The 12760-nt window shown below is 42.7% G+C and overlaps 1 protein-coding gene across 1 annotated transcript in view; it reads left to right on the top strand.

Moving 5' to 3' along the window:
• Positions 1 to 1846: 1846 nt before the first annotated feature.
• DNAH3 (dynein axonemal heavy chain 3) overlaps positions 1847 to 12760 on the top strand; it is a 189277-nt gene continuing 178363 nt past the window's right edge. Inside the window, exons 1-6 of the mRNA XM_079946098.1 lie at positions 1847 to 1888; positions 5991 to 6095; positions 6638 to 6860; positions 9648 to 9720; positions 9988 to 10162; positions 11984 to 12173. Of these exons, the coding sequence (XP_079802224.1) occupies positions 1850 to 1888; positions 5991 to 6095; positions 6638 to 6860; positions 9648 to 9720; positions 9988 to 10162; positions 11984 to 12173 (805 nt within the window). The 5' untranslated portion in view covers positions 1847 to 1849. The remainder of the gene's footprint in view (positions 1889 to 5990; positions 6096 to 6637; positions 6861 to 9647; positions 9721 to 9987; positions 10163 to 11983; positions 12174 to 12760) is intronic.

The raw sequence follows: 12760 nt of genomic DNA, 5'->3' as shown, positions 1-12760 counted from the left end.
CACAAAATTTTAAAGGGAGGTGTGTCTCCTACTCACCCACAAGGTCATGGGGCTCATGGGCACCCTACCAGGCCCCTTCCAGAGTTCTTTACTTTGTTGGGTTACATACAGTTGCTGGGTTTTTTGTGGGACATGGGGTTTCATATCCTATTATAGGAGACCTGGTAATAACCCCATTTCCGTCTAAAGTCTCAAACTCTGTCACTGGCTCATTTATTCCAAACACTATTTGAAACTGTATATATACCTTATGGTAGAGAGTGCAAATGTAAGGAATGAGGAGCCTCAAGGTTATTTGGAAGGTATGGAAAGCCAAACTTTGAGGGAAAAGTAAGAAAAAGGAGAAATGGAAGTACTTGGTACTATGTAATGCTCATCGTAAGATCTCAGAAATGTTTGTTTTATGGGCAGGTACTTTATGGAAAGAACACTGGACTCTGGAGTCATAAGGACAGGGTTCACATTGTATCAGCACTACTTAGAAGTCCTGGCAGTTTAGGAAAATTATGTGTCTTTCTCAGTTTTGGTTTTGTCAATCATAAAATGGCAACATCATGGAGTTTGGGGGAAAATTGAATGACAAAACATACATATATATATATATAGAAGGCTGTCTCCCAAAAAGAGCTCAATAAGTCTAACTTGATTTTGAGAAAATTTTGAAAGTGACCACTTAACGTGTGCTTTGAATGTCTGGGCAGCAGCTAATTGTATCTTGTGTGTGTGAGCATATGTGTGCATGTGTTCCTGTGTTTATCATGAGGATGATGTTAGCCACACTTACAGAGTGCCTACTGTGTTGAGTGACCAAGCTGTCTCAGTTTGCCCAGGACTGAGGGAGTTCTCAGGGGGCAGGACTTGCAGTATTAAAACCCAGAAAGTCCCAGGAAACTGGGACAAGTTGGTCATCCTTCTACTATGTGCAGGTTGCTTTACAGGTATTATCTCATTAACTCTCAAGCCCACCTATGAGGTAGGTTGACACACTGTTGGCATTTTACATTGTAAACGACACTTGGAGAGATTAAGCAATTTGCTCAAGCCACATAGCTAATTAAATGGGAAGGGCAGGATCTGAACCCAGACCTGTCTGACTCTAGGGCCCAAGAATTTAACCACCACTCTGTGTGCATTTAGGCCCCTCCAAAGGCATAACCTCTTGTTGCCATTCACCTCCTGGATCATTGCCATTCACCCTCCTGTCACCGAAACTTCCTGCTGGACAGCTGACCTACAGCAAAGGGACACAAAGGGACCTGGACACAAAGCTGAGTCAAGACCAGTCTTGTATCTGGGCACAACAGAGGCCCCTCCTTCCCTAGCAACAGACACTGAAGCCTTGTGACTGGCCCCAGGACCTGGGTACAAGCTCCTCCAGTGTTAAAAATAACCTGAGAGGAGGAGAGAGAAGAGTTCAGGCTGCCAGGGGGAATGCTTGGTGGGGTGCTTCCTCCCTCTTCTCTGTGTTAGCATGTAACTCTGCTTCAGTTTTTTCTCTACAGTGGAGTCGGTGTATTCCTGGAAAAGTTCCAAGGGAGGTGCTGCTCAGGGGATGGGAAGAGTGGCCATCACAGGGAAGCTGCAGCACAGAGCCCAGCAGAGCCCCAAGGCTGCTCCTTCATTCTCTAGCTTCCCTTTCTCTCCTCTTCTACCTGGAAACTCCTCAGGGGGCTGAAGTCCATGACCTCAGAGAGGCAGCCCTGTGAACAGAGCTTTCAGAACATCTGGAAAGTTCCGTAATCTGTGTCATCCCCATTATGCTATAAGGAATTTCAGAGCCACTGATAGGAGAGGAAGAAACTGAGAGCTCTTTGTTCCTTTTTTAAATATTTTTATAGGTCCAGTTAGAATGGAGAACATGAGTGATGTGGATTGCTCATCTCAGAAGGTAAGTATGAATTTTAAGGTGTATTTCTTTTTTCATACCTGTAGTATTTTCAACATGTAGGGAAATTGGAAGTGGGTGGGAAGGGGATGTTTCAGTCATAAACCAATTGCCGTGTTAGATCTCCTTGACCAGGCATATATGTTAATCAAATAATGTCCTTGAATTATGCTTTGTTCTGAATTAGGCTTTTGGACATCTTCAGGTTTTGCTGAGAAAATTTCAGGAATAGACACCTTTCTTTCCCTTCCTTTTCAAGGCCATTAGACCATATGTTCCATCCAGCAGTTCCCAGCACTGGAGGTACATATATAAGAATATACTGGGGAGTATCTTGAAAATGTAGAGACTTGGCCTCACTCCCAAAGATTCTGATCTCAAAGGTCTGGAGTGGAGCCCTGCAGTCTGTATTTTTAGCTAAGACTCTAGTGACTCTGCTGTTGCAGGTCCTTAAGTGAGCATTTGGAAACTGCTTCCGTGAAGGACTTGCAAACATCACGTGTAGTCAGAAATAAGCACCTGAAAGTAACAGTTCTACCCCATCTAGGTGCCAGAATCTTGGTGGAGAAGCCAAGATCCACTACGTTGCCATACATTGAAGTGTATGGCGCATTTTACACTGCAGAGGAGCATTTTAAACCAAAACTTTGTAAAATTAAAGTGGATTTGTTGATAATTACTGAGCCCACCCCCTGAAATGGAAATGCTCTGCAATTTACCAGAGAGAACACTTACGCATTAGTATTTTTAACAAACCGTTTTGGGGTAGCCAGGTAGTTCTTACAAAAATCTCCATCTCTTTCACCTTGAAGGTGCCACAGAGGATTCTTAACCAGGTATGTTCAAGAAAACTCTCTTTGTTTTATGAATTGATTTCTAGATCTGCTAATCTTGTATGTGTCCCATGTGTCCCTGTCCCATGAACTGAGCTGTTTTCTGCTATCATGGTTTAATGGCTCTGTGTGTATAAGTCTTAGTCTGTGCCTATGAACTAGCTTAAAGTTTAATTTGTTCTTCAGCGGTTCTGCTTCTCTCCATTGTGCTCTGCAAAATGCTCAATGTTAGTTTGCTTTCTTTTTTTAATATAAATTTATTTATTTTATTTTATTTATTTATTTTTGGCTGCATTGGGTCTCCGTTGCTGCGTGCGGGCTTTGTCTAATTGCAGTGAGCGGGGACTACTCTTCGTTTAGGTGCGTGTGGTTCTCATTGTGGTGGCTTCTCTTGTTGCGGAGCATGGGCTCTAGGCATACGGCCTTCAGTAGTTGTGGCTTGCAGGCTCTAGAGCGCAAGCTCAGTAGTTGCAGCACACGGGCTGAGTTGCTCTGCAGCATGTGGGATCTTCCCGGACCAGGGCTCGAACCCATGTCCCCTGCATTGGCAGGCGGGTTCTTAACCACTGTGCCACCAGGAAAGTGCCTAGTTTGCTTTCTTGCAAAATGTTGTTTTCTTTCTTTATTATCCCAAGAATGGCTTTTCTCTTTATATGATGACTCAGCTGCCTCTGTGTCTATCTCTTGGATGACCATCTCTCAGTATGGAGGGACTTACATATGATTCAGTCTGGCTCAAACCCAAAAAGGAATCTATGGGCTCAAGAAATTGAGAAGTCCAAGTTGGATCCTGGGGTCCAGTTGATGTCATTGGGAGTCTGTCTTTGTCCTTCTGGTGCTTTGCTTTCTTTTATGTTGGCTTTAATCTAAGGAAGACTTTTTTCACATAAGGCAAAGATGGCTGTTGAGAGTACCTCTTTCTCAATGGCACTACCAAAAGTGTCAGGAATGATTGTGATTAGCCCAGCTTGGGTTACACACCTATCCCTGAACCAATCACAGTGTCTAGGAGGAGAGAGTATTCTGACTGACCAGACCTATATCACATGCTCTACCCTGGACACAGGCTGGAAACTATACAGCATGGACAGAAATTGGAGTAGAGCTAGTTATGTCCACTAGGGCTCTATTCTGCCTGTTTTGCTGGGAAGAGTAACTTCCCAGTATATGTCAGGGCTGAAATCAGGTTTACCCCAACCATAAGCAGAAGCTGAATGCTAAGCCACCTCCAGAATAATGTTAATATTCTCCTCAACTGCAAAAGAGTCTCCTCAACTGTAACTTACTCAAGATGTCTGAAATTTGTGGTGTTTGCTTGTTGTTCTTTTAATGAATAGTTTTATTTGAAACAGATTTAAAAGCTAGGCCAAGGGAAAGATTTCCACTGACCACAAAACCTTCTTGCTTGCAAAGACAAAATGCAGACAGCCCTAACTTATCAATCAGTGTATGTCAGTATATGTCCCAGTCACATCTGGGATCCTGAAGGAAACCATGAATGACTTCATTTCCCTGAAAATACTGCTGCCAGAATCTGCCTTGAATGGTATAGTACCCATTTTGGATGGCCAGGTTCCTTTCAAGTTGATGCTGAGTTTTTCGTTTTGTTCACCTCATCAGTGCAGATCTGATATTAATTTCGCTAGTGAAAGAGAAAGCTCTTGGAGATGATTCATCGATTCTTAGATCCTTGAAATTGAGGTCAAGAGCAGAGAGACAGGCACAGTGCTAAGCTGAAAACAACAGGGTCATCTTGTTTAAGGTGGAGCCTGAGCATCCCCATGTTTAATAAAGTTCTGTTAGTGGGTCTGAAATTTTTGAAAACCACTGAATTAGGCCATTAGATCAGTGAACCTATTATGTTTTTAAAACTCCCAGGCTCAGTATGCGTTTTGTTTAAGAGTTTGCATGTTTTTGTTTAATTTTAACATCAACACATTCCCAAAGTAATTTGCCGTGTAAGTGATACTTGCCATTTCCAGTGTGTTGGGATGCTGAGTGATGTGTATTTAAAAGCACCTCTGGGGACTTCCCTGGCGGTCCAGTGGTTAAGACTTCGCCTTCCGATGCAGGGGGTGCGGGTTCAATCCCTGGTCGGGGAGCTAAGATCCCACGTGGCTCATGGCCAAAAAACCAAAACATAAAACGGAAGCAATATTGTAACAAATTCAATAAAGAGTTTAAAAATGGTCCACATCAAAAAAAAAAATCTTTAAAGAAATAAAAGCACCTCTGTGTGGCTAGTATGTGTTACCTATCCTCTGTGAGCCTTGGTTTCAGCTAGAACATGGGTATAAAAAATCTCCTAAGTGCCTGGTGCATAACGTTTAGAATGATGGCAGATGTCATTGTTGTTAATGTTATTATTTTATGAGGTTGAGTCATCAGTGAGGGATTGGTTGGGGCATGGGATGGCTAATATCTGATTCATATACCCCCTATGTCTCTACCTTCAGTTACCCTGCATGACTTAATTTGCTGACCCAGATAAATCAAATCTGTCCAATAATGTCTCATCTTACACAGTCATTGCCTCAGGTGAAAAATCACAAAGAGCCAAAATTATACTTGCAGATCCATTAAACCACCTTTAAAGTGCTGTGTAGCAACACCTCTCAGTAAGTCCAGCCCAGAAGTTTTCCTCCATCACAGCCCCAGATGAAGTAGTTGTCTTGCTTATAGTGGCTGGGTGTAGGACAGAAACACACACAGCATTGCTCAACACTGAAATCACCTTCAACTCTGAGGTGAAAAGGCACCGGGAACTGAGAGTGGCAGTGGGAGCCACGGGTTCACCTCTGTCTGAGGCTCACTCTCTGAATGGCATGGTGGACCTACATGCCCACACTCTTTAAATGATACTTTTTCTTTCCACAGGAAGCACAGAGTTACTTATGCCACTGCATAAGCAAATTTCTATTTGGAATTTTGCCAATGTGAAATGCAAGAGTCAGTTTTTTAAAGTCAACCCCTTTAATTACAACCCAGGGTAGGGCACCTGGAGGTGCCCTCAGATTTGGGCTCTTCCCAGGGGAAAAAAAAAAAATATCTGAATTTGCTCACTGAAGTGTAGCCAAGGAGGAGATGCTAGAGGAGAGACATTAACAATTAAGAAATGAAACCTACACAGTGGATGGGGGTGAGAAGGGTGCTGTATGGCAGAACTTTGTGCCTAAAACCTTTCCTGAGGACCTTTTTACTCCTTATCAACCTCAGAAGCTTGGAAATCTTTCCTAATTCCTGAAGAGTGGCTTTGTGTCTGTTTCCCACAGATCCACAAAAATGACTCGATACATCACATGAGCCACTCCCAGATGCGGCCAGAGTTGCCGCCTCTGCCTGCTTCTTCTAACGAGGAACCATCTGAACTCTATCAGGTATGTTCACCTGGCTGCTACTCTTCTGCTGGTACTAGTTTGGGGGCAAACAGTCAGACTTGACAAGTGGCATTAGAGGCCTTGGTCATTTTTGCCACTGGAAGAGGCTACAGCACCATGGGAGAAAGCTATGCAGTAACACAAAGGTGAGTTAGAATCTGGCCTTCTCACTTACCTGCTGCATTATTTAAACTCTCTGAACTTCTCCATATTCAGCTGTAAAATGAGAACAGTTATTTCTACCTTATAGCCACGTCCATAGCCATAAAGACAGTAGATGTAAATTATCTGATCACAAATTTACTGAATATTGAAAGCAAGCTGTCATCCTTGTCATCAGAAATCATGCTCACAATGGTCAGAGAAGTACAGTTGGTGTCCATTCCGAAAGTATTTGCACTCAGTGTGCAGAAGGTAGAGCCCCCGTGTAAGGCATGTGGGATGCCATGAGTCTCAGTGTGAGTGGAGCCTGGCCCTAAGGAGCCCAGGCCCCCCGAGTGATGTCCCTCATCATGTGTCACTGTGCATTTCTTCCCTTGTAGACAGTCATGTCGCACAGCCTTTACCCACCCTTGATGCAACGCACATCATGGACCCTGGCTGCACCCTTCAAAGAGCAGCACCACCACAATGGACCCAGCAACTCCATTGCCAACAACTACTCCTTGATGGCCCAGGACCTGAAGCTGAAGGACCTGCTGAAGGTCTACCAGCCCGTCACCATCAGCGTCCCCAGGGAGAAGATTGTTCAGGGGCTGCCATTAGGTATTTCTGGCTGTGTGCCATACCCACTCAGAATAGGGCTTTGGAGTGAGATTTCTAATCCTGGGTTTTAGTCCTGGCTCCACCTTTTGCTGCACCTAACTTTGGGTAACCTCATGGAGCCTCAGTCTCCTCATCTCTGAAATGGGAATGACTGTAATGGCTAGCATGAGATTTACCATACACCAAGCACTGCTCCATGTGCTTCTTGTTGATTGCTGCATAACAAGTTACCCCCAAACTTAATAGTTTAAAACAACTACCATTTGTTGTCTTACAGTTTCTGTCAGGAATCTGGGCATGGCTTAACTGGCTCAGAGTCTCTCACAAGTGTACAATCAAGGTGTCAGCCAGGGCCACAGTCATTGAAAGGCAACTAGGGAAGGGTCCTCTTCCAATCTCACTCACATCCCCCACTGCCTGTTGGCCGTAAACATCAGTTTCTTACCATATGGGCCTATCCATAGTATAGTTCACAATATGACTTCTGGCTTCCCTTAGAGGGAATGAGGGAGAGAGCAAGAGAGAGAAGAGTGCCAGCAAGATAGAAGCCACTGTCTTTTTAGAACTTAAATTTGGAAGTGACATCCTATCACTTTTGCCATCTTCTCTTTGTTAGAAGTGAGTTGGTAGGTCCCGCCCACACTTAAGAGGATTACACAAGGGCATGATTCCAAGAAGTGAGGATCCTTGGGGACCATCTTGGAAGCTGCTTACCACAGTATTTTATATGTATTAATTTGTTTAGTCCCGCTGGGTACACCTATATCTGCTTAAGGATATCCCTTAGTAGTTCTTGTTAGAGGTGTGTTGGAGACTTTCAATCTGCCTGCTGTCTCAAACTCATTATCATGTTTTTCTTTATCCTCTCTGCTGTGTCTCGGTGAATTCCTCAAATATATCTTCCAGCTCACTAATTTGCTCTTCAACTATGTTCAGTCTTGAGTTTAACGTGTCTAATGAATGGGTTTTGTTTTAATGACAGTATCTTTTTGTTTTCAGATTTCCTAATTGGTTCTATTTATGAGGACCACACTTGCCAATTTATTATTCTATTCTCATGGACATAGCCCTTCCAATATCAATCACTTGGAGGATCTTAAACATTTATTTTAGAGAATTATTAGTATTGCTGTATCATTTCCATTTTATAAATATGTCCCTCAATTTTTGAGTTTATTTGCTATCTTTCTTAGTATTGGTTTTTCTCATGTGTTATGGGATTTTAGTTTGCAGACTTATATTGAGAGTTTTTCCCTTTCTTGCTACATGCATTCCCCATTGGTTGAGGTATAATACACATACAATAAAATGCACAGATCTTAAGTGTTCAGTTCAATGAGTTTTGACAATTGTTTACACCATATAGCCACCACCCAAATAAGATATAGGGTATTTCCATCACTAGAGAAAGTTCCCTTGTGCTCCTTTCCCATCAGTTCCTTCCTCTACCCAACACCATCCCACCCCAGGGTAACCACTTTCTGATTTCTGTCACCATAGGTTAGTTTTGGTTGCTCTCACATATAAATGTACTCAAACAGTGTATTCTTTTGACATACCTTTTAAAATCTTGCCTTTTTCCCTTATGCCTTCATCTGGCATCTTGGACCCCAAATTAGTACCAGATCTTATATTGGTGGCTTAGGACTCCCGTCCTAAGGTGATGTTTGGGGATTGTAGATCTGGTCCCTGAGGCGATGTTAGGCTTGGCCTAGATATTACCAGCCTTTCTTTGCTTTCTGTGGCCACCATGTGAATTGAGGATAACAAGTGCTTTATCTGCATGACAGTGTTACTGTCTTTTCGGCGTGTCTTGGGTAGGGCAGCCCTGGCTTCATGCTGTGAGCCTACCTGCAGTCCCCACAATCATGGTATGTTTTGGGTTCTGTTATTCCCCCCAGGTATCAAACACCTAACTACTTCTGCCTGCTTCTGGAGCCAGAAGCCAAGTTTAAGACTTTTAGTTCACAATGTGTTTATTTTTAGTCCACACAGAAGAGCATCTTTTCGAACAATGCACTGTCTTTTTAATTTTAAAGAATATTTTTTCTATTATTGTTATATTTGGAGTAGGTTGAGGAAATTAAAGTATGAACTCAAAATACATCTTAACCAAGAGTCTTCACTCCTCTGATTCCCTCAAAATGTCAAATTCATATTAGTATGTCTTTAACATGTCTCTATGACATGTTAGTTTCCTTAGGCTAGAATCTTAAGCAAGTATCCAGTTAAAGTATAATAGTAGAGTTTTATATTACTTGTTGAATTTATTTATCACAAATGATATTTATTGCAATACCTTCTGTTTATTACAAATGACATCAGTTTTTCTATTTGCAATAATTATATTTATTGCAAATGATACTGGTTTTTCTACTTGTGATAATCATAATATTTCCTTTAAAATAAATATATTAGATTTAAAAGTCTGAATCTATTTAAAGAAAAATATTAAGCAGTAATACACCTGATGTTTAGAAAATAGAGCATATAGGATTGGGGAGTGAATTGAGCAATTATTAATACTTGTCCAATGTATGGGATAACAGAAGGTATGCTCATCCCCATTTCACAGTTGGGGAAGCTGAGGCTTGGAGTGATGGTCACTTCTTCAGGGTCACACAGGTAATTAGTGGTACAGGGCCCACATCACCTGCGTCATCCCACCACACCAAGTCCACCCCGCTTAGTGTTCTCCTGCACTACCCTGAGACTGGCATCCCTGTGGACAGAGGACCGCCCAAGGCCACTGCTCATCACTGATGTCTTTCTTCTTTACTGTTCTAGCAAATAAAAGCTCATCAGAGCCTAACAAGAAGAAAATGAAGTTCTCCCCCAAAGACAAAGAGGATCTCACTGGGTAAGGTGTCCCTATGGGCACAGGGGATTGCAGGACACTGGGCTGAACCGAAGAAGGCTGTGGTCTCTTGAAAGCCATGCTCTGCTTCTTGACTTTAAAGCGTTCCTGGATACCTAGTTACTCATGTTTTTTTTCCCCAACAGTCCTCTTAATCCAATTTTTTGAGGCTCTAAATAAAAATAAATTAGCCAACTAAGCAAAACCAACGCTAACAAACCTATGAGGTGTTCCATGGAACCAAGGACTGAGCTTGTGTCTACTTTTCAGGACGAGGTTGGCCCGCAGCACCTCAACCTCCTTACCTATGAGGACAGAGGTGGTGACATCTTTGACTCTCCCAGGAAGCAGACCAATGAGTCCAGAAGAACAGATTGATGTGATGTTACAGCAGGAGATGGAAATAGAAAGTCAAGAAACCAAACCAACTGAATCAGACTTGGAGGTACATTCTTATTGCCTCCTTTCTCTCAATTTGCTAAGTATTACTCTTGGCATCTCAGTGATTCTAAACTGGAGAAAAACAGCAGAGTCACCTAGGGAATGTTTTAAAAATACTGAAGTCCAGACCCCATGACAGACTACTGAATGAAGGTGTGCGTGCCTGAATTCTCTGCTCTAGTAAGTCTTAGGAATCAGTGCCTTTGGGTCCTCATAGAATGTAGGTTGCGGAATGGTGACCCATAGGCTGGGGTTGCCAGATTTTGAAAAACAAAAATAAAACAAAAACAAGACACCAGTTAAATTTGAATTTTAGATAAACAATGAATAATTTTTTAGTATAAGTATATCCTAGTGCATCCTGTATTTTATCCGGCAACCCTACCATAAGATGAATTTGGCCTATAGATGTGTTTTGAAAATAAAGGAAATCTCACATAAGCTAGATTTCTTACCTCTCTTGAAAAAATTAAAATATTTGAAGCAGAACAGTAGCCACTTCCTTTAGATGAGAAATACATTCTCTGGTTTGTCAGTCTCCACAATTCCTTATTATTTTCTTATGTACAGCCAACTTTCAGTTATTAACGTTACCTGCCTGGTCCCAGGTAGACTTTTGAGCTTCCAACCCCTGTCTTAAAAGAACAAATAGCTTGCGAATTTATAGTGTATAGTAAAATGATTAATAACAAAAACCCATAGCAACTGAGCATGTGCTATTAGCAAAATTCCATGCTAAACCCTCTAGGTGCTTGACCCCATTCAAGACCTAGGGACTATGGTTATTCCTATTGTCCAGTTGTGGAAATTGGGGTGGGAACTGATTAAGTAACTTGCTCAAGGTTATACAGTCAGTAAGAGGCAAAACTAGAACTTAGACCAGGTCTGGCTGATACTGACATCTCTGTGCTCTTAGGAGCTACACAGCATTTCTCAAACTTGCCTGAAAATAAGAATCACCTGGGGTGCTTGCTAACAAGTCCCAAATGCCCTAGCAGGGGGCCTATGAATCTGCATTTAACAGGAGCCTCTCTCCTCACCCCACGCAGTTCTTATAATGAGGGAGGTTTGGAATTTGTCCTGTATTAAGGTTGAAGAGATGTAAGCTCAGCCTCTTCTGACCACAGACAATTGGCACTGAAGGTCAAATCTGATTTCAAACCCTTTCCTATACTTTGTGCTTCTCATCCATCTGAAATTATTCATTTCCAGAGCCACTCAGCCATCTAGCAGCTTAGAGGCAAGCCCTAAATAAACCAAACTTCCTAACGTCACCAGGTCCCACTGGGCATTTTTGTTCAGTTCCTGTGTTTGTGTGGCTTTTCTAAACTCAAAAGTCCCATGGTTGGATTAGAAGAGCTAACTCCCAAGTCTCACTCAGGCTTGGGGGTTTTTCCCCATGGACAGCTACAAGCCACAGGATCAAGTGCTTTCTTTGTATAGGAGCATTGTTGTTGAGGAGGGTGAATTATTTGAGTCCACTTGAGGAGCTTGTCATTCCTCTTCTTAAAGCTCACCAGATAATGCCACCTCCATCCCTGGCCTCAGTCCTCCTTCCACTGTTCCTATCTGCGTGGCGTTGGACAAGTCCTTCCTTATACTACGCTGAGATCTCTCTGGCTTTGTTTGACTCCTCCAGAGTCATGGGGAATACTCGCCAATGATGTATTGCAATGAGTGTGAAGTCACAGGCCCAGGAGCGAGTGACGGATGGAGATAGGTGCTGTATGAACAGGGTCCCTTGGTGGCTGACAGGTGTGGGCAAGTGGGCGCAGTTAGCCAATTGATGTTGATCATTTTCTTGTTGGTGGTTTGTTTACGGAAGAGATACTATTACTATTTGACCAATGGAGTCCAGAAAGACATGATTGCCCCCCAGGAGGATGAAGTGATGGTTCGGATTTCAAAGCTGATTTCTAACACACTGCTGACAAGTCCCTTCCTGGAACCCCTGATGACTGTCCTTGTGGAGGAGAAGGAAAATGACTATTACAGTAGCCTCAAGAAAAGCATTGGTAAGGCTGGGCATAAATGGGACAGGGGTTCCTATGTGGAGGGCACCTTCTTTCCTCTCTCTGTCAGTCCTTCACCCTGGTTACTCTGAAAATGCCAAAAACACTGTTTAACTTTTCATCCAAATGCTCCCCGCCACCATCACTCATGTCCACACCAGTACTTACCACACTTTAATGTGCATCTATGTAACCTAAAGATCTTGTTAAAGTGCAGATTCTGATTCAGTAGAGTTTGGGAGAGGCCCAAGATTCTGCACTTCTAACAAGCTCCCAGGTGATGCAGGTGCTACTCAGGTGCTACTTACTCTAAGTAGCAACACTAAGAAGTAGGAGCCTACTCACATTTAAAATCTAGTTCAAGACCTGCCTCTTCCCTCAAGTATTTTGATCTCTGCAACCCTCAGTGATGACTCCATCCTCTGCATTCATAGCACTTCTTGTTTCTACTTTCAGCTCATCCCACTTTGGAACTTCTCCCGTGCCACTGTTTCTCTATGGCTATTTAACACTGGCATTGTCTTTCTTATGGGTCTCAGCTCTCTTATTAGACATCAGCTGATGTATCATCAATCCTCCCTCCCTTCATA

Source organism: Stenella coeruleoalba, assembly GCF_951394435.1.
Source record: "Stenella coeruleoalba genome assembly, chromosome: 15".
NCBI lineage: Eukaryota > Metazoa > Chordata > Mammalia > Artiodactyla > Delphinidae > Stenella > Stenella coeruleoalba.
The sequence above is the reverse complement of the archived record's forward strand: the minus strand, read 5'-3'. Positions and strand labels throughout refer to the sequence as shown.